General features: G+C 46.0%; 1 protein-coding gene across 4 annotated transcripts in view; it reads right to left on the bottom strand.

The window, feature by feature from the left end:
* NRG3 (neuregulin 3) overlaps positions 1-21,914 on the bottom strand; it is a 700,766-nt gene extending 678,852 nt beyond the window's left edge. For all 4 annotated transcript variants that reach the window (XM_066620602.1, XM_066620600.1, XM_066620598.1 and 1 more), the window contains exon 1: positions 21,173-21,914. In XM_066620602.1, the coding sequence (XP_066476699.1) occupies positions 21,173-21,914 (742 nt within the window). The remainder of the gene's footprint in view (positions 1-21,172) is intronic.
* Between the last annotated feature and the right edge of the window lie 3,568 nt (positions 21,915-25,482).

Below are 25,482 nucleotides of genomic sequence, written 5' to 3'. Positions count from 1 at the left end.
ATATCAAATGAGGTGAGGGAGGGAAGAGAGGAACCATGCATATATAACACAGCATCTAGGAAATCCATTAGTTGCTGTTTGTTTAATAGCTATTACTGGAAGGATTCAATGTCAAACAGCTGGGATAATTTACTGCTACTTTAGCTGTAATTCTTAGCCCATTTATACACAAACCGATTTGATGGGAGGGCAGGGGTGCTGTTGGGGTTTTCTAGAGTCGTGTAGTCCTTTTTAAGAAACGATTTATTTTAATCTTCTCCAACATTACATACAATTAAGTTAAATGCAGATGTCAACAACTTAGAAACAGATCTCAATTTACAAAAAAAACCCACAAAGGTTAAGTGTATTAAAGGTTTAAGAAATTGATTTTAGGAGGGGGGAAAAAAGGAAAGAAAACCTCCTAGGACAGTGTTCCCAAACTTTTTAACACCAGGACCCACTTTTTAAAATGACACTCTATTGAGACCCACAAGGTTTACCAGACTTTTAAAAAAGGAGATCTAGACTAAAATATTTTATTGATGAATAATAATAACCAGAAAAGACCCTCAGGCATTTATCACCCTATATCCAGTGCTTTTTTGTTTTGTTTAGCATATGAAAACGGGTGCAGATATATATCTCTGCCAGGGTTAAGAGCCCAATCCTAGGTATGTCTACTCTGAAGTAAGTCTCATTCTAGTCAATGGAGCTTACTCCCAGGAAAGTGCCTAGGATTGCAGCCTAAGAGCCCAATCCTATGCCTGTCTAATCAGAAGTAAGTTCCATTATAGTGAATGGGGCTTACTGTGGATAGGATAGGCCAAATCCTGTGCTTATCTACTCAGAAGTCAGTCCCATTAGAGTCAATGGGGCTTCCTCCCAGGAAAGTGTGGAGAGGACTGCAGCCTCAGAGCCAAAACCTATGGCTGTCTACTCAGAAGTCAGTCCCATTAGAGGCAGTGGGGCTTCCTCCCAGGAAAGTGTGGAGAAGACTGCAGCCTCAGAGCCCTTCCTCTGCCTGTCTACTCGGGCTGCAAGGCTATGACACTTTCCTGGGAGTAAGCCCCATTGAACACACTGGAACTTACTTCTGAGTAGACACACCGAGGCTCCTGCTGCAGATTGGCGGGGGGGGGGGGGCTGCACCAGCCAGCTTCCTTCCCCTCCTCCTCCGCCGCCAAGCCAGTACTTGGGTGTTCCGTGGGTGCCGCAGCCTGTCTCCCTGGCTGGCTGGCTGTCCGTCCTCCTCCTTGGCATCAGCGCGTGTGCACAGGGGGAAGGGAGGTGGGCTGGGCTCAGGCAAGAGCTTGGAGATGGGGGCAGGAGGGGGTTGTTGTGAGGTCAGGCAGGGGCCAGGCGCCCACCCGCCCACCCTGCACCCCCTAGCACCCACCCAGCAAATGGCTCTGTTTTGCTCCCCCCCCAATGCCTCCGAAGGGGAGGGGCCCCTGCAAAAGGGTGCTGGAACTCCGTTCCCCTGCGTTCCATTAGAAAAAAAGCCCTGCCGATATCTACACATGCTTGCAAACTGCAAGAGATGAGTTCTTTGCAAGGTAATTAGCAGCTACAGTATCTGATTTTTGAATAGCCTCAGGGCTTGAGGAAATTCATTATCTGATCTTTCCATCACCCTTTGGTGACCCACCAAAATCAGGCTCAACCCACCAATGGGTCCCAACACACAGTTTGGGAACCACCGTCATAGAAAAAGTATAGCAAACCATTTTTACTTACTCAACATACAATCATTTGTGCTTAACTAGTTGCACAGTAGTACAACCACTGACAGTGAAATCATATACTTGCTGACTCAAAAGAAAATCTCACTATGTCCAAGGGGACTTACTCCCAAGTAAGTGCATATAGGGCAAGCGTATGCACACTTACCTAGGAGTCAGTCCAATTGAATGTCCTGGGAGTTACTCATGGACAGGGTTTGTGCTGCAACTTGGAGCAGCGAAAGCTGGATGGAAAAGGGGTTTAAGGGTGCAATCCTAACCCCTTACATCAGTGCTTTCTAGCACTGACATAAGGGCAATGCAGCTCTGAGGTAAGGGAACAAACATTCCCTTACTCTGAGGAGGCCTCTGTGAGTGACACCCAACTGCAGGATGCAGCACATGTCCCACTGGCACCGCTATGCCAGTGCTGGAAATAAGGGGTTAGGATTTTGCCCTAAGTGTACTTGCATGCCCACATTTGTGCACTCATTCATTTGCAGTCCCCTCATAAAGTTGTTCTTCTATTTCAAAAAGTTGCATCAGTGCTTTGATACACACGCTTCTACACACCATGTAGTAAGCCCGTAAGAAGCAATCAGAATGAGAACTCGATCTTATGCATGACTATTCAGAGGTTAACTAACTAACTAACTAGTCAATGGGACTTACTCCCATGTAAATATGGATAGGATTGCAGCCTACTATTATTAGGTTTCATCTGGTTTATTGTTTGAAAAGAAGCAAATACCAGATTTGTCCCAAATCTTATCAGTGATCCGCAGCCTTTAGGAAACCGTGGAGCACTGAGGCAAAAATTGGAATACTGGTGAACCATAGGCAATGCACAACCCCCTGCACACAAAAAAATACAACTAAATTTGGTTTAAAAATGGGCTCATGGAGGAGCGCTCAGCGAGGCACTGAAGTGCCAGCTGAGGGTGGTCTGTTCCCTGCCAGCTCTAGTGTCCATGGGTAAGAGTCTCGCCAAGTGAGTGCTCCCCCTGCAGCCTTAGCTGATAGTTAAGTGGTCTCTGTGGGAGCACTTGCTCAGTGAGATACCAGACGTGATCAAAGGCTATCTTTTTTCTGAGACCTTGTGGACCACTTCTTCATGTCTCACAGACCACCTGTGGTCCACGGACCATAGACTCAGAACCACTGTAATAGATAGTACCTTTGTGTGTCCCTCTTTAGCTATCACTTGAAGCTTGGCTGCTGTAAAGCTTGGCTGTTGGAAGCAGGAAGCAAGTTGTAGGGCTGAAAATAATATGTGTATCATGGAGTTCATAAAGCTTAATGCTGTGTTCTTTTCTGCCCCAGCATGCTTCCTGCTAATGCTTCCTGCTAGCATTTGTAGACAGCAAAGAGCCAGTGAGATACAGGAGACAAGAACAGGAGGTCTGCAATCACAGGAAGAAAAGTCATTTGCACAATGGGGAGGATTTTTGAACTGCGTTTTGTAGGGTTCACTTCTATCTGCGGTTTTCAGTATCCGCTGTGGCAGCTGGAACCTATCCCCAGCAAATACAGGGTGACACCTTTATAAAAGGGAGGATCTACATATTTCAAAGGCTTCTAGGAACTGCAGTATATTTCAGTTTATTCTGCATTCAGAGCACACTGAACCCCATGTGGTGTCAGTGAGGGCCAGGTCACCCAGGCTGCAATCCTAACCACATTTTCCTGAGAGTAAGCCCCACTGAACAAAATAGGACTTACTTCTAAGCAGACCAGGTTAGGATTGTGCCCTCAGTGTCAGAGTGGTGGGCAGACTTTGGGATGAAATAATTAATATTATAAAGATTGTGCTACAGCAACCTTTGATTTTTACAGATACGTATGTAATTCTCAACTGTTTACCTGCTATTTGGAGACTTACACCTAGACATCTGAAATAGACTCTCTGTGCCCTCATGGTAGCAAAAAGACTTATATTACTTCATTGGAAGGAAGGATGCCCACTAACATATGCCCAACAGATGGATGATATTTTGCACTTATCAGTATTCGAGTGAATGGCATATTGCGCATGGATATATTTCAGTCTATCTGGAGGCCATTCATTGATATAATATAAAATTCCTTGATATAAACCCCATGAAGTGTGTTGATCTGCAGATTAACTTTGGTTGTGTATATGTATATATATTTTTTCATTTTTCAAAAAATGTAATTTATAATTATGCACCCATGTAATGCTCTTTTTTATTCTTTTCTTTTTTATTCATGTAATAAAAAAAAGAGTTGTGGGCAGACTTTACCCTCACTAAAAGTTTTTCCAGATAAAGTACAGCCTTTCATTTTTCCCCATAGGAAACCATTATCCACTTGTATGGTAGAAAGTCAAGGGTGTGCTCAGGAACTACAGAGGAACGAAAGCATAACCTGTTTTCTGCCCCACATAACTCCTAAAAGACTATAACTTCTCCCTACATAGCCAAATCCTGGGTTCTGTTTCTTTTCTACACACAAAATTGTAATGAAATATAGGGAACTAGCTTTTGAAAGAGAGCAAGAGATCATAAATTACACAAGGTTTTTTATTGCATGCAAAGAGGAGCAAAATATTGGTGTTGCGGATTGCAAGGTCATTCGGAGACATCACAGCGCTACAGGATATAAATCATTCTAAATTGATTTCATTAAGATCCTGATTGTATCTCAGAAAACAGCAGCCACAGCTACCCTCTGTGCGTCTAAATCACCTCCAAATGGAATAGTGAGAAATAACCTTTGTTGTTCCCATAAAGAGACCGCAGAAGACAAGGCAAGAGAGTAAGACTGTCTTAGGTCAGCTGCTTTGCTTTACGAGTCCTGAGAAGGATCCGATCTGTGAAAGAAGCTTGCTGCTATTAATGCTAATTTAATGGCATGCTATTATGCAGTGCTAGAGCCCCTCTATCTGGTAACAGGCAGCAATCAAGTCTCAGTGCGTAATGAGTGAGGATTCTAAAGGTTCAGAGAGAGAGGGGAGGGGGAAATCTGATGTGAATTAGAAAATATCCAAAATGATTTCAGGCCACTGGAGTGAGCTATTTAAAGAGGGAAAAAATGCATAGTGTGAAAAAGGTACCATTAAAGTTCAAGGAGATATTCCAGTACCTACAGGGCTTTTGAAAACAATCCTTTATGTCTGTCAGTACAAATGAAACCAGAATGAACTTTGCAGCAGCAGACACACATCTCAGGAGGGCAGCCAACATTGGAAATAATCACTTGCTTTGTACATCAAGGTTTTGCTTTTAAGTCACAGGTGAGAACCTCAGGCCTACATGGGCCAAGCTGAAGGCTCCGCCACTTGGCTGCCATTCGCTTTCTCCTACTCGGCTCTCATTTGCATCCAGGCAGAGCCCATGAGAGCGGGTGCAGGGAGTAAGGGCCCAGGGTTATAAAGGAGGCGGCCCAAAAAATTTCCAGGAATCTTATATTTTCCAATCTTGCCAGGGCCCATGAGAATGGGGTGCAGGGGGTACATCATACCTTAGCCCAGAATAAAAAAGGGGGCCTGAGAGCCAAAGGAGGGAAGCCAGAAATTTCCCCAGATCTCAGAAAATGTTTGCATAAATTGTGTAGCGTTCACATTTTGTGTAAGCCTACATAGGTTTATATAGTGTAATTTGTAAAAATTATGATCCAAGGATCATATGAAATTATGATCCATGGAGAAGGAAAGGGGTCCTAAAGAAACTGTGTACCCCCAGGTGCAATTCTTCTTAGGCCCTGCATTCAGGTAGACATAATTAGGAGGCACACCTGAAGTGGTTTCTTTTAGGGTACCAGAAGGCTCCAAGTTGTCAATAATTGCCACCTTAGTCTTCAACATGCTTCCTTAAAAAGTAAGTCTCCTTGAGTTTATTATTACTCAAGTTACACATGTGACTTGGCGCTACACCTGTTTATTCAGATGGAAGTCCAACTGGGTTCAGTTGTACTTGCTCCCAAAAAAGCATGTACAGGACTACAGCCTTACAGCCCAATCCTGCACTCCTGTGGCATTCGGCTGCAGGAGCACCGAAAACGGCTGCTACCACATCCAGCACACTTACGGCAGCTGCGGGCGACACCTCAGCAGAAGGGGACTATTGTCCCCTTCTCCCAGGTAAAGGAAGTAGCCCCGCAATGGGATAGTAGCCCTGCAAATGTCAGCGGTGAGGGAAGAGCTTTCATGTAGGGTGCCGAGCCGCTCCCTCCCCTGGCACACCTCTTCCCCACTCTCTCCCTGCCTCCCCCCTCCCCGGAACACCTCCTTCCCAGAACACCTCCTCCCTGCCGGCCAGCACTGGGCTAGCACGGGTGCTTACGGCATGTTTGTGACAGTGCGCGCTGGCAGTTAGCCAGCGTGTTGAGCCTAGGATTGGGCTCTTAGTTTACCACTTTTCCATTGTCAGTGAGTGGAGGGGGGCACCAGTTGAATTTTCTGCCTCAGGCACCAACATATCTTGAGCAATCTCTTCTGGTACCCAGACACAACACCCCAATTGGAATACTGCCTCTCCAAAAACGCGAGATAGCTTCCAGCAACTAAAATCTATTCATACACTTAAAACAAACACATAAACCCAGAACACAGGCTGCAATCCTATACACACTCACTTGGGAGTAAGTCCCATTGAATTTTACCATGCATAGTATTGTGCTGCAATTATCAACAATCACAATTTCCATAGGTCAACCCCAAAGTATATATTTCCCATTTTTTTCTAGAAAGCCAAAGAGAGAAGGATAATTCAGCAACCAGGCCTAGTAGAATTATTCCACTGTCTTGGAACAACCATAGTGAATGCCCTGCTTCCTTATATTTTCACCTTATCTCAGCATAGGGGCATTTAGTAAGCCCCAACCAGAACAGCCTTAACAAGTAGGGGGGCACTCACATAGGGAGAGGAGCTCTCGGAAATTTGCAGCTGTCAAGCCATGAAGGGGCTTCAAACAGTGAACAGACCACCACTGGTTTAAATGGTGCTTCAATGATCACAGAGACAGCACTGGTTGAAAACGGCATGGTGGTTGCTACACAAGCAACAGAATGAAGCTTTGGAATGGACTGCAGGTGTGTCTGGGGTACCGCTTTTGGATACTTCACTGCAACTGAGCTGAGCTAGAGAACCAATTCTAGCTCACACAGTGCATTAAGCTGAACTAGAACCTATTCACACAGAGTTTTTAAAGCAGGGAAGCACTGGAAAATGTTACCTCCCACCTGTAGTCTGGAATGGTGCAGCCCATTCTGTTATGGCTGTTGCGGCCATAGAAACTGGACATCACAATACACACAGCATAGTATAAGACAGAGTTCTTCCACCAGTGGGTCATGACCCCAAATGGGTCACAAAGCCTCATTTGGGGGTCATGGCAACCTTTCAAAGCCCGTGCAAGAGAGGGCTTGGATCCAGTCCAACAATTGCCTTATCAAAACTGAGTTATTGATATAATCCTATGCAGCCTCTTCTCACTGTCTTGCACTGCAGCTCCTAAGGCTGGCCTTGCTCAGGTTGCTACCTCACAGGGTTGTTGTGAAGAAAAAATAGGTAGGGGGAGCCTGGGTGGGTAGCTAGGGTCCCAGGAGGAGGTAGGATCGGCAGTGGGTCCCCAGTCTCATACTTTATTGATTGATTGGGGCAGTGGCACAAAAAAGGTTGAAGACCCCTGGTAAAGGATAAAGACTACTGTATTTATATCACTTTGGATAACAGTAAAGCCTCAAACACAGAATCTGTTTTCTTTCTTCCACATATACAAAACCATACATACCATCTTCCTTGCAGCTGACAGTGTTATACAAACAGTCCTTAAATTAGAACGTCTGCTGTTTCTGCACAAACCTGTTAAATGGGGCAGCACATGTGCTTAAAGTGTTGAAGTAAAAATTCAAGAGCACAGTCCAAAGATAGGCTTGCCAATTTTTTTTTTTTTAATAAAAGCATATAAAGCAGCCAATGATAATTTGTTCTGGTTTAAGATACATGTATTGTATTTTTAGGCTGCCCCGTATGTAACACAGTGGACATCCCAGAAACAAAATGGCTGATCAATAATAAAACAACAATATGACATCAATAGTGCTTATATACAGCTTTTTAGAGGTACTTCACTTACATTTAGCATCCCTGTATGCTTATTCCCATGGGGCAAATAAGGGATGGTGGCTTGTCTCAAGCCAAATGCAGTTCTGAGTTCTTAACCTCGTTACTCAAAAGTAACACTCACTAAGTTCAATGGACCTTACTCCCAAGTAAATATCTTTTGGTACTGCAGCCCTAGGAAGACCATGGCAAAATCAGGATTTTGGCGACTGGGGACTCCTTGGTTTGCATTGCAGCTCAGTCTTTTAGCCACTGTGCTAGACAAGTGCTCTGACTGACCCGCTGGCTCTCATTTCTAAACAGTCTCCAGGCCCAGAGATTATGTTCTTAAGTGTTAAGAATACCAGGGCAGTGAAAAACACACAGCAGTTCTGCCTCCTGATGCAGTGCTCAGATGATTCCGTTGCTTGCCCTTCTATTCTGCCTGGTGAATTAAGCTCAACTTCAAACAAGTATCATCCCAAAGCAGGCAAGCAGGAGACTTGTAGAACAGGAGGCAGCACTTCTGCTGCACTAACCTTGAGCTTTGAAAGAGGATGGTTGGATCCTTACTTGGAAAAGGTGACAACTGAAAATGTGTTGGAATTATGGCATTCCCTTCCTTTGGACAAGATCAATGCCCTCCCTTGGGGTCTTCCAACAGGGTCTGAAGACCTTTATTTTGGGGACGTCTTTTTTGTTGTAGTGTTGGTGAGTGAGCGGGGTGCAGGGTGACCAGATAAAATGGAGGACAAAGGTCCCAGTCCTACCCAATTTTCTAGCTCCGGTGTAGCCACAATACAGTCCCATGTTAAGTGAACACATGTTCCCATACCTTAAGAAGGCCCATACCCTCCACAACAGGATGCAGCGCTCACCCCACTGGCACAACTGCACCAGCACTGGAAAATTGGATAGGATTGGGCCCAAAGTGCCTATGCCTTTAACCATTGAACAGAAGAGGGAATTCTGGCAGGTGCAGCTTCACATGGTAAGGTTTAAAAACCCTGCCAAAATTTATGCCTGCCAAAAGGTTTGTGCTGGCCAAAATTCCTGCACCTGGTCACCCTTGTGGGGTAAGTTTGTTTTTGGGTATAGTGTTGCTATTGCTGATGTCATGTGCCCTGTTTTTATGCTGCTTTTGTCTATAGTCTCCTAGCACTGAGTTTGTTCTTATAATGTTTATTTTATCTGCTCTGCTGTTGTGTTTTGTGCTGTGTCTTTTGACCTTTTAATTAGCATTTTATTGCACTTCTGACATTTTATTTTATGATGTTGTATATTTTATTGTATATTTTAGGCTGTCTTGGGCACCCCATTGTGTGTGTGTGGAAGGTGGGTAAAAATTGCTTTGATAAATAGAAAATACTGAGTTAGACTCTGGCTGCTGAGTCTCCGCTGATGCCCCCAGCCATTTCTTTCTCTTTCCATTGCAAGGCAAAATTAATAACCTGCTAGCTTCCCACCGAAGACAACCAATGGAGGAACAGAGTGAGAGGCACAGTGGTTGCAATCTTCCGCAGTACTTCATAGTATCTAGTACAATTTAAACTTGTTCTGGTGTGTTTGCCTTTTCAAAAAATCTAACATCCTAAGGGTGCAATCCTAACCCCTTATGTCAGTGCTAGAAAGGGCAATGCAGCTCTCAGGTAAGGGAACAAACATTCCCTTACTTTGAGGAGGCCTCTGTGAGTGACACCCAACTGTAGGATGCAGCACATGCCTCATTGGCACTGCTATGCCAGTGCTGGAAAGCACTGACATAACGGGTTAGGATTGTGCCTAAGAGTGCAGAACTTGAAGTGCCTCAGAATGCCTGAAGTCCCTTTTACAGATATAACTTCTTTTGAAAGATACTGGTGCATGACCAAAATGCTTCTGAGCAGGGGATTGGTCTCACTGATGTGTACAAGAAACATTTTCTGGGTGTTTTTTTTAAAAAAAGAAACAAAGTACAATTTATAATGAAGTGGGAGCACAAAAATACCAAACATACAACTATTTTTTTTGTCTAGTTTTTGCTATCTTCTATTTTGGAAACTGGCCAGAAATCCTGGTCAGACACCCTACTCAAAACACATACAGTAAATGCATAGATGCTTTCCCCAAGCGAAGACCTGGCAACCTTGTTCTTAAAGCCGGAAGCATAGTCTTTAGGTCAGTGGTTCTCAAATTAGGGCGTCCCAATGCCCCACCCAGAGAGCCCTGGCCTCTGCCCCCTTAAGTGGTGGGGAGGGGGGGGAAGGCAGTGACATGATGCACTAGATGGCACCATTTTGGAAGGGCGCAGGGGCTTGCTGCCACTTACCAAAGCCTGCAGCAGCCTCCACAGAGCTCCCCAACATGTGGAGACAGTCAAAATGGCAATCGCAGCCAGTTTCGTTAACGCAGCGTGATCTAGCGCTTTGGGTTGCTGCCTCCCCCGCACACGCTTACTGCGGCTCAAACTCTCCCTGAGAATTTGAGAACCACTGCTTTAGGCCATTTTTTTTTTAACCAAAGGTGAAGCAAAGTTTTCAGCTGTAAACATGGAAGCAGAGCTGAATTCTTAAGTAATATGAACCAAGAACAAGCAATTTAGTGAACTATTCCATTCAATTGTGCCTTTGTACCTCTTTTCTTTTTTGCTTCATTTTCAGTGGGATGTAGAATCAATCTGCAGGCCTTGAAGCCAAACTAGACATAATGTAAACTCATGGAGTATCACCCAACAAGTATTGTTTGCATTTTAATGCAGCTATTGGGGGGACAGACAGACACACACTCCAAATTTGATGAGAGCACTGACTAGGGTATATGTGTTTAACCCTTTCCCCACAGGCCATACCTTCTCCCCAGTTATTTTTTTTCCTGACAGGAGAAAAGATAAGTAGATCTGGTATCTTTTCCCCTGCAGGTAGGTGAGAAAATGGCCTCTGGGGAAAAGGTAACTCATTCTTTTTCTCAGGGGCTACTCTGACCAAATTCACACATACACATCACAGTTGTATTATAGTTAAACCATGAGCCATCACTCCACATGATTCCAGTATCACATCTAACTTGGTTCTTAATCTACTGCCTCACACAATCCTTGTGCCTATACAGTTAGGCTTTGAGGGAGTTATTTTGCTGCCCCAAGTGCCCCCTGACTTGTGGTTTAATTCTACCCACCCCCTCCAAAAAAAAAAAAAAATAAATCTGACCTACTTGCACAATTAAGCACAATTCTGGCTATCAAAAAATGGTCCCACCAAGAAATGAAACCCTGCACAGAAATATTCAGATCAAGGGATTGGGGTAAACAGATAGTGATGACTGCAATTCCTAACGAACCCTGTTGAATTCTGTGAAACATGAAGAAGCACTACTCCCCATCAGAGGCCCTTGAGCTCCAAATTCACAGCACATTATCCAGCATCATAACAGGCATTTTACTATTAGTGAATGGAGCAGATGGAGAACCTACAGTAGACGGAGAACCTATTCAAAGGTTGATAAGAAATACAGGAAGGAAAAGAGAAAAGATTACTTCAGTGCCTTTATGGAGCAATCATACATCTGAAAAGTAATATGTTGACTATGCTGTGTGGAAAGAGAAGTGTTGACAAGGTGCTTTTATCAGCCTTTTCTCATTCATCTTCACAAAACCCTGCAAGGTACAATCAGTTTCTCCTGTTTTGGAGACCTAAAGCTAATATCCACCAGGAAGGGACAGTGCTGTTTCTTCATTCTATAGCTGCCCAACTTGCCAAGTCCATGATGAATGACACTGAGTTTGGAACATGGATCTTCCAGGTTCAACACCCCATGCACTGAGCCATTCAGGAAGCAATCCTAACCAACTTTTCAGCAATGCAGATCTGAGATAAGAGGCCACTGTGACTGACCCCCAACTGTAGGATTGCATTTGTGCCAGTGGGACATGTGCTATGTCAGAGCTGGAAAGTTGGTTAGGATTTGGGCCTCAGTTTCGTAGCAACTAGTTCAATATAAATATAACAAATCACAATGAATGATAAACATCAAAGAAGGCAAAATTTCTGTCACGCATGGAGAAACATGATAATGTATCACTCTCCAGTGCTGCTCTTCACACTGTGGCTTGTCACCTGTTCTCCTCTCTCTGTGGTTTCCCTCCTCTCCAGCTATCTGCAGAAAAATTTAGATTGTAAGTGCCATGGGGAAGGAACCCATCTTGCTCTCATACTGCATATAAAGTGTCATATGCATAAAAATGGATAAAAATAAAATAATGTAGTAATATCACGTTTTATAAGGAATGGGCTTATAGCAGTCCTGCCAGCTGTCACCTGGCAGGACAAAGTTCCAAACAACACAGTCCTGGAACGTGCTGGAATCCCTAGCATGTATGCACTACTGAAACAGACGCCTGCGTTGGCTCGGTCATGTCGTGAGCATGGATGATGGCCGGATCCCAAAGGATCTCCTCTATGGAGAACTCGTGCAAGGAAAGCGCCCTACAGGTAGACCACAGCTGCGATACAAGGACATCTGCAAGAGGGATCTGAAGGCCTTAGGAGTGGACCTCAACAAGTGGGAAACCCTGGCCTCTGAGCGGCCCGCTTGGAGGCAGGCTGTGCAACATGGCCTTTCCCAGTTTGAAGAGACACTTGGCCAACAGTCTGAGGCTAAGAGGCAAAGAAGGAAGGCCCACAGCCAGGGAGACAGGCCAGGCTGCACTTGCTCCCAGTGTGGAAGGGATTGTCACTCCCGAATCGGCCTTTTCAGCCACACTAGACGCTGTTCCAGAACCACCTTTCAGAGCGCGATACCATAGTCTTTCGAGACTGAAGGTTGCCAACATTCAAGGAATGGGCTACAACTCAGTGGTAGAATGTATGCAGAATGTCCTTTGTATCTTCAGTTAAAATCAACTCAACAAGCAGGAACTGGTGAAGATCTCTGCTTGAGACCTTTGAAGCCATTGTCAAAGTTTGATTCATTTAAGCAGTATCATATGTCCTTATGGAGATAATAATTTACAAGCATGCGCTGCTTAACAATGAACCGCATAATGATGGACTGCATATATGATGGTGGTCAAAGAACAACAAAGAGGTTCTTAATGGGGCAATCAAGTCTCCCATAGCCTGCAGCAGAGTGTCTGTTTACACAACAGAGAGGCTCTTAATGCAAAGAAGAGGCAATCAGTCTCCAGTAGTCTGTGCAGCCAGTAAGTGTCTGGCAGGGAGTGTCTGTTCACACAACAAAGGCACTAGATTGGGCTGAATGTTCACTTAGCAACCTAATCACATAACAACTGGGATAGCAGAACGTGTCCCCATCGTTAAGTGGTGCACACCTGTACATAACAATTTCACTATGTATTTTCCAAGGAGGCATAATTCAAACTGATTATGATGTGGATGTATGCACATGAACATAAAAAAAGAGGAGGAGAGTTCTGCTCAGAATTCAATTACAAATTAATTCAATTACAAAATCCCTTGCAGATGTTCAGTGTCTAATCCACTGCCCAATGAAAGAAGTGCACTGATTTCAATTTGTATTTGACCAAGGTCTCAACACATTGCTAAATGGTGTGTCAATTAAATTGGGAGGTGTTTGATGCAAAGAATAGACTTTCACTAGTGTGCACCTTGGCCTCCATGTGATTTACCTTCTGTGTAAACCTCACTGGTGATCATTTCCTTCAGTCCTGTAATCATTATTTAAAAATACCCTTCTCATTAAAGTACAGTGTTATCTAAATAACACTAGAATTACAATATTGAATCCCCTCCTCCCAATTAATTTGCCAAAACCGATTACTTGAACCAAAATTCTAAATAATACAAATACTAACACTAATAATACAATTTAATAGACTAATAGGGGAAAGGGGTGTCTGTTAATGCCAAAAGGCCATGTAAATCTGAATGCATTTATGACAGTGCATAGCCAAAACATATATGACTAGTTTTTAAAAAGTGAACAATGTCTGTTATTCGTGAAGTCTGTTAAACTGAGGTCCATTAAATCAAGCATTCATTGTATTAATAACAAATATAGTATATCTGTCTAGAACAGTTGTTCTCAAACTTTTAGCACCAGGGCCCACTTTTTAGAATGAGAATCTGTCAGGACCCACCGGAAGTGATGTCATGACCGGAAGTGACATCATAAAGCAGGGAAATTTTTAACAATCCTAGGCTGCAATCCTACCCACACTTACCCAGGAGTAAGTCCCATTTACTATCATTGTTAAAAGCATATACATAAAAGCCTGTTAAAAGTACAGGTCTGTTACATTTCCCCAAATGCAGTCACATACCACGGTAGCATCAAGTCTAATAGATTAAAAATAAAATATTGAAATGAATGGGGAGCCACCTGAAATTGGCTTGCGACCCACCTAGTGGGTCCCGACCCATAGTTTGAGAAACACTGGTCTAGAATGTACATGTCTACTTCTCTAATCATAGTTCTTGATAGTATTGTTTTTAGTTTGTGTGCTATCTTCATTTTGTTATGTCTTGTAGCCAAACAACTATTACTTATTTATACATCACAACATTCTGTTTTTGTCAGTAGGGACACCAGAAAAAAAAAAATGGAGAAGGGGGTCACAGAAAGGGACAAAGTGCATTTCAGGGAGCAAACCTTGACCCACAAGTTAGGCTTCTGAAAAAGAAATAAGAATTTATCTCACATTAACCATATCTTTCCTGAAGCAGGTCCCGAGTTTTGATGGAATTAGCAAAACTGGAGTTGGCGAAGGAGAGCAGATGGGGCTGAGCACTTGTTAAGGGTGTGCTTGCTCCTTTCTGGCTCTGGTTGTGCTCTTTGTTGCACATTTATGGTGCAATCCTAACCAACTTTCCAGCATTGACATAGCTGTGCCAATGTAGCGTGCACTGCATCCTGCAGTGGGAGGCAGTCAAGGGGAACCTCCTCAAGGTAAGGGCATGTTTGTTACCTTACCTTGGGCCTGCACTGTGGCTAGGTCAGTGCTGGAATATTGGCTAGGATTGTGCCCTTAGAAGCCCAACATACCATCACACTCCAGTGTTTCCAAAATTCCATCCTGCACCAGCATTGCACAAAAAAACTGAAGCAGTGGCAGGAAATATGCAAAGGGTGAGGCTGTACAAACAACCACTGATTGAGTTCTTGATGGCTCCCAAAATATTCCATGGGGAGAAGCATGTCATCTGGGAAACGACTTGTGAGAGGAGGACTTATACCTTATCCCAGATACTGTGCTTCCTCGGGGCAGATGTAGCCCTTCAACGTTGTCCCTAAATGTGCATTTCCCTTATACGCAGATGACTACCATGTACTCCTGTTGGAAAAATAAAGAACTGCATATGGTACCCATGTTCCAGTAAAAGCAAAACTTCCTAACCAGCTATGAATCATAGCCTATGACAGAGGGTGGCTCAACCTCCATTAATAAGATGGAATGCACTTATGTGCACTCTTTGCAATCCACCTGCAGGTGTCTCTACAGCTTACAGGCCTTCCTGCCCATCATAACAATGCACATTGTGCATTGCGCTTAATTGATGTACCTAATTGCAAGGTGCACCTAATGGGGCACCTGACACTTTAGGTTGTCCCACCTAAGTTGTACCTAATTGATTACCGTCAGGAAACTGTACATTTTTGAATGAGAACAAAAAGAAAATTAAGCCATCTCAAGCAGCAACTCATTCTCCTATAAAGTGCTTTCTGTTGCATTTCTCCGAAGGGTATTGATTATGAGTTTTGTGACATCTCTTGGCTCTTCTGCATTCTGTGATCCAGAATTGGCTGCTCTGAGTTTCTCTACTAGGCCATAAATTTAAACAAGAGGAAGCAGTTTCAGTACACAGATGAATCCTTACAGATGGAGTAGAAGTATAATCGTTCAGCTTTACATAGCAACAAAGTCATGCTGGAACCAAAAATATCAAAGGGGAAAAAAATTAAGACTATCAACCAGTTAGTTTCCCCAAGTCAGTCGACTGTGTTGCTTCATCTAACAGACTCATTAACAGATTAAATACCACAGCATACCAACTACTGTAAACTGACTCTCCGAGTTACTGGTAGATTACAGCTTTTCTCAACTACAAAAGACAAGCAAGTTATTTAGAAAATGAACCACAGCACACTGATTAAGTCAAAGAGTCATATATAGTACACACTGTGACAACAGCCCTGAATGTAAGAGGTGTTTCAGATTAAAAGTCACTGATCCATTTTTTTATCTGCAGTGAATGAACCTGTCAGTTAATCTACACATTCGATCAATGCTTTCAGTCCTACAAGAGCATGTATCCCCCCATCACCTCAGCTTATGTTAGCAATTGCAAACAAAAGTAGTAGTCAGGAAAAAGGTGCATTCTCCTTTAATGAATATTCGCTTCCTGTCATTCTCAGTCCTTGAGTGTGTGTGTACACGCATGTACATGTGCATGCACAAGCATGTGTGTGTTGTCAAGGCTTTTTCCAGAGACCCAGCCCCACCCCTTGAGTTTCTCAACCTTCTGCAACAGAGGATGGAAAGCCACTACCACATTTTTCAGCAAATTCTGCCCTCCAGTGCCATAACTGCCCAATCTTAGGGCAGATTTTTGGCACTCTTTCTACGCCCACCTTAAACTGGCACTGGGATGGGTTAAGAATGGAATGGTCATGGGCTGTTCAGGATTCTAATGCTGAAATTCCAAGTTCTCACTGCTCAGACTGCTCCTTCCCAAAAGCTATATAAAGAACCTGCTGGTTGTCATTGTCCAATGTCACATGTCTTCAGTATCCTGGAAGCAAATTAGACCAGCAGTGTCCGATAAGTGAACTTGCTTTACTGTGTCAAGCTGTATGCACCAGTCCTGTGAGAAAATACCATGGGGCTGCACTACCTGGCCTGCTACCCTCACTATGCCTCTGGACAATAAATGTTATCTGATTATCATAATTTCCAATATGGAGGGTATATGCTGCTTAACAGCGGGGATACATTCTGCAAACCCTGATATTAGGTGCATCCTTTCTTGCCCAGACAACTGCTAATGGCAGCTGGAATGCACTCCAAAATACCTTGTGGAGCCGAGAAAGCAGGAAGAATGCAGCTAGCTGGCAAAAGTGCAAAGGAAAGTGCAAGAAGTGCCAGTTAGCCAGTTGAGCCAGCAATGAGGGAGGGAAAGAGTTTGGAGGAACCACCAGGTGAGTCAGTCGCCGGAATGTCACTATGTGGTACATACTTGTACTGCAGGATCATTTGTATCCATTTTATGTCCCTGTCCAGTCTGCATCCAGGGCAGGTGCCCTTGTTGTTCCATCCTAGCGATACTACTTCTCCCCTCCAGCCACAACCATTTTCTTCCACCTTCCCATTATCGCTGTCTGTACTATATACATTTCTGTTTCAGTAGAAAAGTCAAGCAACTTCAGAGTTCAGAGCTTGTTTGTTCCCAGTCCACATGCCACAAATCAGGCCTCCTGGGTCACAAAACGTGTCAGGTGTCCCATTTTGAGCAATACTGCTGACATCCATGAAGTAAAGAATAAATTAGAGCAGATTTATGGATGATGCTGAAAGAGAGACATTGTGCTTATGGTTGCTATTGATAAGCATTGGATAGTGACCAAATGGCTCTTCTTTGTTCAAAAGAGTAGCTGGAGGAAACTGAGTAAGTTTACTAAGAACAATTTTCCTCCAAAATGCCATCCAAACTCTCCAACATCATCTAAGTGCATATCAAAGAGACTCCTCCAAACACACCAAAGGGATATACACAGAGCCTTTCTTTTCTAAAAAAGCTGTATCAGTTTTATGCCACTCTAACCTTTCTGATTTCCCTTAAATTATCCTGGGAATTGTAGTTTGGCAAGGTGCTGAGAATTTGTGAAGTATCTCAAGACCAACCCCCTCACAAAGATAAAATTTCCCAGGTTCCCCAAGCAAAGGATGATGACTGTTAAACCACTATGAGCTAGAAGTGTGCTATACCCCATGGGTGCAGGAACCATAAGGAGAAAGAATTTCTGTTCTCCCAGTTGACATTTCTCCAACAACACTGTTTTTCTGCCTTTAAGATGACTGGTGACCCAATCCTATGAGAGCAATATGCTGACAGATCTCGCGATACATTAGCACATCATGTGATACTACATTGCCCAGCCTCACTGCCATTCTGTGGCCTATTAGTCATAGCATGGCAGCCAGGAACCACACAGGGACAGGAGTGGGCCACAGATCACCTGCCAGAGCAGGTAAGGTGGCAGTGGGGTCAAATGGGGCAGGAATTGGGCCAGGCAGGAAGTGGGAATTATCTTGGTGGCAGCCCTGCATGCCAAGATCCTATCCACTTTCCCCGGCCTGAACTGCCCCCCAAGTTTCCTTGGACCTACACCAGCTAAACAGCTGACACAGATCCTAGGACACCACTTGGAGGCCAGATAGCCTATGGGGAGGTAAGTAGCAAAGATTTTTATATACCTCTCCAGGGCAGTCTGGTCATCCCCCCCACAGCATGCAGCACATGCTCTGTCAGCAGTACTGCATGGTCTAGGTTGGCAGGGGACCGGATTGGGCTGTTAATTAAAGACAACCCAAGTCATTGTAAAGAAAGGCCATCTTCTAAATTATGCCATTGCTAATTGGCCTTGAACATCTTTGCCTTCAATATGTGCCTTTCCAGATCACATGATCACACTGGAATTACAGCACCAAACACCGATACACCCATTTTTCATATTCACACAACTCTGCAGGAACCATGACTTTCCTAAATAAAAATAAAAATTAAGCAGTAAGAGTCAGGAGAAGAACAGGACCAGACAGCAAAGTCTGGTAACCAGAATGGAATTTTCAGAAAATGGAATCCTTTATATCTGTTTTTTTCCTTCCTAAAAAAAACCTTATAAAAAAACACATTAAAGATAAAAGTGAATGGCGGATACAGGTATCAGGTCAGAGGGTCATGCACCCCATGTTTCAAAAGAAAGATTACAATATCGTGGCTACTCTGTTCTGCTCCTACTGTAACCTGATGAAAAGATTATCTGAATCTGAATCAGAAAATAGTGCCGCTTCATAGGGGGAAGGGGAGCGAGAAATTCCACATGCCCTATAAATTCCAATCCTTTTTTATGTAATCTATTTAATCCCCAGTTAATGATAATCATGGGCTATCAATGTGCTCAAACAGGGTCAATTTCTGGTGGATTTGCACTTCTTATATTTTGTGCTTCAGCGAAGCATGGTGGGGGGAGGGAGAATAAAGCAGAGGGAGAGAACACCCTGATCTAACCTTTGATTTTCAAATAGTTAAGATTAGCAAGATTTAGACCAGGGGTTGTTTGCAAGTATAAAGAGCCCTTGATCACATATGTGTCATAGGGTGTGTGCACATGTGAGAGAGAGGGAGAGAGAGAGAGAGAGAATGAGTTTGGGTGGGGAGTAGCTGACAGTCATGTATTAAGCAGGTTCTATAATCTAAGAACTCAGCATGGAAGAACAGAAAACAATAGCAGATTTTCCAGTTTTCTTACAGATGGGGGGGGGGGAACATAGGAGAGAAAACAAGGGAAGAAAATGAACTGCAAGGTGGCTTTTCCAAATTTCACAGCACTCTGCCTGTCCAGCATCCCTGAGTCCAGCCTCAGAGCTACACAAAATCAATGCAGTTGGGAAACACCACATAGGTTTTCTGGAAGAGGTTTATACGCAGGAGGGGGGCACAGAATGAATGAAAAACCAGGCAGTCTGAAGAGGGAAAGGGGGAGTGGAGTGGGGAAGGTGTTAATACATTTCAGTCACAGCTTGATTCTCTGAAAAGAAGGGTTTTTTCCCCTTGCCAATAACAAAAACCTATCAGATGCTTCTTACAGTCTTTCAGTAGCCTTTTGCCCACTGACTTCAGGATATGACCCCCAAGTGATCATGGCTAGTATCATATTGCCTTACAAACTCCCTTTCTGATTGACCCTCCAGGATATTTCCCAGTCTCTCCTTCCCCACCCCCCACCCCCACCGCTTCTTTCACCAAAGACAGCATCTTTTGGCTTCCGCATATGGATTATCCATTCCAGATGATAAACAGCAAATAGGTTTTGAAAGATAGACAGATAAAAAGAATCTATCTAAGTCTTAAATAAGCACACCCACCAGTGGCATAACCCCAGATTAAGATGAAAAAGGGAGGTGGCATAAGGCAGGGAAATTGCTTCAGATGGTACCATTCAGTGGAACTGGATCTTCAGTGAGAAGAAAAATTAATGGTGAAAGCCAGAATTCCTAGCCTCCTATGCTGTATCTAAGGAGAGTCAAAAGACACCAGACTGCAACCACAACTGTTTTCACGGAAATAGCAGCACCCAGAAGTTGGTTTCGCAGAGAAATGATGTTTGTCCCAGATAACCTTCACAGAAGACTGTACACAATCCAATGCCTTTTCAAATGGGGATGGGGGACAGACTCTGTGTAAAGGGTTTGGTGGAAGGGGGGGCATTCATGTAGGAAACAGGGACCCCAGTTAAGAGCAAAAGAGGATCCCAAGCCATCCACCCACATTCCAGGAGGAATATATATATAATCTATCAATGGACTCATCTGATAAGCCAGCCTTACAGAAAAGGCTGGTTCCCAGAGACGACACATCTGTTCTTCTGTTCAGAAAAGAACAGAAAAGGCGGCTTCCCAGAGAGGACACATATATTCATGGGATGTTGCTCTTCTCCATTCTGTGAAATGGCATTGGCACTCATGATTTTGCAATGGTGGAGCACCCAACATAAGGGGGCTGTGGATCAGATGGGCTGGAGAGGATTGTGTTTTTTTTTACAACAGGGAATGGAGAGGCTTGGGTGGAAGGCGGAGACACACGCACATGCAGGCGCTGAGCACAACTGAGGCAAAGCTCTCATCCAAAGCACTTTGTTCTCATCAGTGTGAACTTCCTTCTCCTCATCACCCTAAAAGCCACAGAATCACAAAGGTCAACATCTTTCACAGATTGCCCAGACCAGCCATTGAGAGGACCACTGATGTCCCCAACTCCATGCATTCCTTTGCCCTTAGAGTGTATTTTTTCAGGGGAGGGAGGCAAGGGGGAGAAAGTGGGAGATGAAGGTGGGCTCCTCTTGATCTCCTCTGGTGCATGAGCTCCACCTCTAATGGCTGCTACAAAGAAAGGTTTTAGCTCCATCATCACAGGCACCTCAAAGGGAAGGGAAGGGAAGGGGGTGGGGAATCCAGAACAGACAGGAAGCCAGACAGAAACTTCAAGAAAGCCACAGCTAACCCAACCCTGGGCATCCCTTGATGCTGCCCCAGGGCTGAAACCAAGAGGAAAAGGAAACAACCTGGAAGAAGAGAGCTCGCACCTCAGTCATGCCAATGCCCCAAGGGTGTCACATCCCAAGCCGGCAGGGGGAAGCCTGCCCCTGCTGACAAAGTTTTGCTCCACTTACGGTATTTGGGGCTGGTGTTGGCCTCCGGCATGGTGGTGGTGGTGCTGGCCTCTTGGAAGGGCGATAAGGTCCAGGATGGAGCGGAGTCCTGAAGATAGGTCTTGTAGGAGGAGGTAGTGTATGCCGCAGTGGGCCAGATGGGCAAGGGCTGGGTCCCCGGGGTGCCAGGGGCCGGCCGGGCGACCAGGACGGTGGTGCTGAAGGGGACGGTGGTGGTGGTGGCGAGGACGGTGGGGGGCACCACTGTGTGGCGCGCGGTGGTGGATCTGGGCGGGCTGGCCCGGATAGGGCCCCGGGTGCCCGGGAAGCGAGTGGGCGCCCTGGTCAGGGTGGTGAAGCGGGTACTGATCCGGTTGGGCGTCCTGGACGTGGTGGTGGCGGCGGTGGTGGACGTGGTGGTCTCCATGCTCTTGGGCGGCGTGGTGGGCTTGGAGAGGAAGAAGGGGTCCTGCTCGATCCCTTTGGAATCCATCAGCTCGGTGGGCACGTACTCCTTGACGGAGCCCACCACGATCCACTTGAGCAGCATCAGGCTGAGCCCCAAGCCCACGAAGCCGATGAACAGGGGCACCACGCACAGCCACGTCTGCTGCCGGTTCCACACGATGCAGTCGCTACAGCGCACCTCGCGGGCCGCCGGATCGGGGCCCCCATCGCCGTCCGCAGGACCCCCGGCTCCAGCCGCCGCCCCCTCCTCGGCAGCAGCTGCGGCACCAGGCGGCGAGGCGACCCCTTCGCTCATCCTCCTAGGTGCCTTTCACACCCTCCCCCGGGGGAAAGAAAAGGCATCGGGGGGGAGGGAGCAGCATGCGGAGCAAAGAGGGGGGGAGGCTGGGGAGAAAGAGAGAAAAACAGGAAGATCCGACGGATGGGGGGGGGATCGGCCGCCAGTTAGCAAAAGGACATTTTCCCATCCAGTGCACGGTCTAGCGAGCCCCCCTTCAGCCTTTAGACACACACACGCATTCACACAGCCGCTGCTGAATCAGCTGAAACGGCCAAGCTCTCCCCATCATCCTTGAGCAGCAGCAGCAGCAGCAGCAGCAAAAGAAGTATCCACCTTTTTTCTCCGGGTTACCTTCGGTTCTTCCCTTCCTTGGTCGCCTGGCTTTCCCCCCTCCCTGTCCCCAAAAGGATCCCGGCGTGGTCTTCTTCTCCAGCCTCACCCCCCCTCCAACCCCACGACCCCCACCGCGCAGGAACAGAGAAGCAGAGTCCCCAAGAATCCGCCACCCAGGCGAGGATGCTTCTTGCGCCTGTGCCTCTTTTAGCCCAAAGATCCGCATTCAGCAGTGATCACGAAGCCCATGTCTCCGTAGGAGGGGGGCAAAAGACTCTCCTCTGGCTCCTGAGCTGGGGTGGTGGTGGTGGTGCTGATGATGATGAAGAAGAAGCAGCCCCCCTTTTCCCCCCGAAGCAGCAGCAGCAGCAGCGACGGCGGCCACATTCCTGGGCTGCCTCCCTCCCTCTCTCTCTCTCTCTCTTTTTTTTTTTTTTTTTTTTTTGCTTTCCGAGGCGACGGAGCAGCAAACTGCACCTGTTATTCAGCAGCCCTGCAGCCAACCCTTGGACAGCACTTTAAAGAGGAGAGACCAATCCGGAGCCAGAGCGGAGGCAAGAGCTGGAGGAGAGCAGCAGCAGGCAGCGCGCAGGCACCACCAGCCCAGCGTCGCCTCCCGCTGCAAGCTGGACTACAGACGGCGGCGCAGGGGGAGATCTCTGGCTGGTGGTGGCGATCGCCTCTCGGGCACGAATTTATGCAGGCAGCAGTTCGTCAGGCTGCATCCGAGAAAGGGGGCGGGAGCCTCCAGGGGGACAGCCGGAGAGACCCCTCGCAATGGCCGCGACCCACCCAGGAGAGCCGGGAAGAGGGAGCATTCCGGGCAGGGAAGGGGGTGCTCGAAACTCCCCTGTCTCGGTGCGATTGTGTATTCCTCTTGCGGTGCAAGGCGGGGGGAGGAAGCGGAGGGGGGGCGGCGCGACTGCTGCTGGCTTGGCAAGGAAGCCTCCTCCCCCTTTCTCCAACCTAATGGTGGTTTCTTTTAATGCGCACGAAGATAAATCGATGATCCAGGCGCACCCCCTCGGGGATGGCAGGGCGCGGGTGGAGGAGATCCAGGGGGTTGCTGCTGCCGCCCAGCCCTGGTTGGGGGGATCTGCCGCTGCGGCGCATCCGCATGTCCAAAGGGACACGTGTGTGTGTGGAGTGGAGGGAGGCGTTGGGAGGGTGGCAGCACTTTGGGTGTGGAATTACTGAAGACCCGTCAATGCAGGGACGCGCTCATTCCTGGCAATCGCCACTAGAGGTGGAGCTGGCCTGGGCTGCACTAACGAGGGGACCCGGATGGGGCTTAGGAATCCCCCCTGGTGGAAGAACGCTCACCCCTGCTGGGATCTCTTAGGCGGGGCCAACCCCTCCCCGCCCCCTCTGGGCAAGGCTGACAGTGCAATCCTATGCACGCCTGCTCAGAAGTCAGTCCCACTGTGTTGGGGGGGGCTTACTCCCAGGTAAGGCTGTATAGGATCGCAGCCTGAATGACCCACCTCGTGGGGTTGTTGTAAGGATTGTGTGCTCAAGGACGATAAGAATGCACATTCTGATTGAGAACGCCACCTACAGCCTCATTTGAGAAGAGGATCAAAGGAAGTCTCCACTTAGCCCAGCACAGCTGTCCCCAAAGGTAACCACCAGGCACTACATCTGGGAAGATCACAAGCAGGGAAGGAAGGCAACAGTTCTCCCCTGTTCCTTGTAGGGTTCCAGCATCTGATATTCAGAGGCATCAGAGCATAAGCAGCATAAGGTGGGACTGCTGGAGCTCAGTGGGAGAGCACCTGCTCAGCATGTAGATGGTCTCTGGAACTCGAATCCCTAGTAACTCCATGTCGGGCTGGGGAAGACCTCCCTCCCACCCCAAGCTCTGGAGAGCCACTGCCAACCAGCGTTAGATGACTTGTATCAGCCTCTCATGCTTCTGATCATGGAGGTTTCATTTAACAATTATAGCCAATAATAGTAGACAAACACAATTATTTGTCCAGTTATTTTAAAGCCATCTGAAGTAGTGGTCATCGCCACATCCTGTGGCAGTGAATTCCTTGGGTTGAAAAAGTGCTGTGTGCAATAACTTCCTTTTCAGAAGTATGTCTGTTTCAAACCGACTGATGCTAACTTCATCAGGTCACCTTGAGGATTAGGATAATGTGAGGGAGAGAAATCTTTGTCCACCCTTCCCATACCATTCCAAATTTTATAGCCTCTGTCACGCCAGCTGTCTTTTTTTTTTTTCTTCCTAAAAGCCCCAAATGTTTGAGAATTTTCAGGCGGAAGGTATTCCACATCTTGATAATGTTTGCGGCCTTTTTCCAGCTGTTCAATGCAGGGCCAGGTTGCTGGAGATTCTGGGGTAAAGCCCTGCACTCACACACCCCCAATCCACTTCCTAATGGCACACTGGGCACTGCCACTGGGTCAGCCCAACCATCTGCTGGACATAGGCCCTCAGCTAGTACCTGACAACACCTCTGATACAATGTTTTTTGGGTTTTTTTAAGATGGGAGTTGACCAGAACTGTTCACATTATTCCAGATGTGAGTTCATCATAGATGTATGCAAAGGTGTAACAATACTGGTCATTTTATTTTGAGTTGGGAATGAAGAATCATTCCCAGCACCAAACTTGTCTTTTCCACTTCAGCTTCACACTGAGTTAATGTTTGTAGTGAGCTGCCTACTAGGATCCCAAGATCTCTTTCCTGGGTAGCCACAGTCAATGAAGATTCCACCTCTGTTTGCATGGTTTGGATTTTGTTCTCTTGTAATTGGTTTTGTGCATACGTTAAAACTTGTTTACCATTTTGTTGCCAAGTTCTCAGGTTAAAGAGATCTTTCTGACATTTGGAGCAGCTTTGGATTTCACCATCCTGAATATTTTGTTGTCAACTTTTTGCCACCTCACTGATTCCCCCCACTCCAGGTCATCTATGAACAAGTTAAAAACACTGATCCCAATACAAACCCTTAGGGAACCCTCTGCATATTTTCCTCCTTTGTGAAAACTATTGATATTCCTCCCCTTCCTGCTCATTGACCTGCTAAAGATAAACAAGAAGACCTGTCCTCTTATCCAATAACTACACTAGCCCCCCTTCCTACATTCCGGTTAGGCTTCAGGGGTCTATATGGAAGTTGAAACATCTGGTTTTTGTCAGCCCAACTCTGTCATCCCTGCACAAAAAAGCAACGACGCAGCCATCTGTAACTTGGACATTCATAACTCAGGGAGCCAGTGTATTACATTTACTCAGG

This window comes from Tiliqua scincoides, chromosome 3 (assembly GCF_035046505.1).
Source record: "Tiliqua scincoides isolate rTilSci1 chromosome 3, rTilSci1.hap2, whole genome shotgun sequence".
NCBI classification, from domain to species: Eukaryota; Metazoa; Chordata; class Lepidosauria; order Squamata; family Scincidae; genus Tiliqua; species Tiliqua scincoides.
Note: the sequence above shows the minus strand (reverse complement) of the source record. Positions and strands in the feature narration are given on the sequence as shown.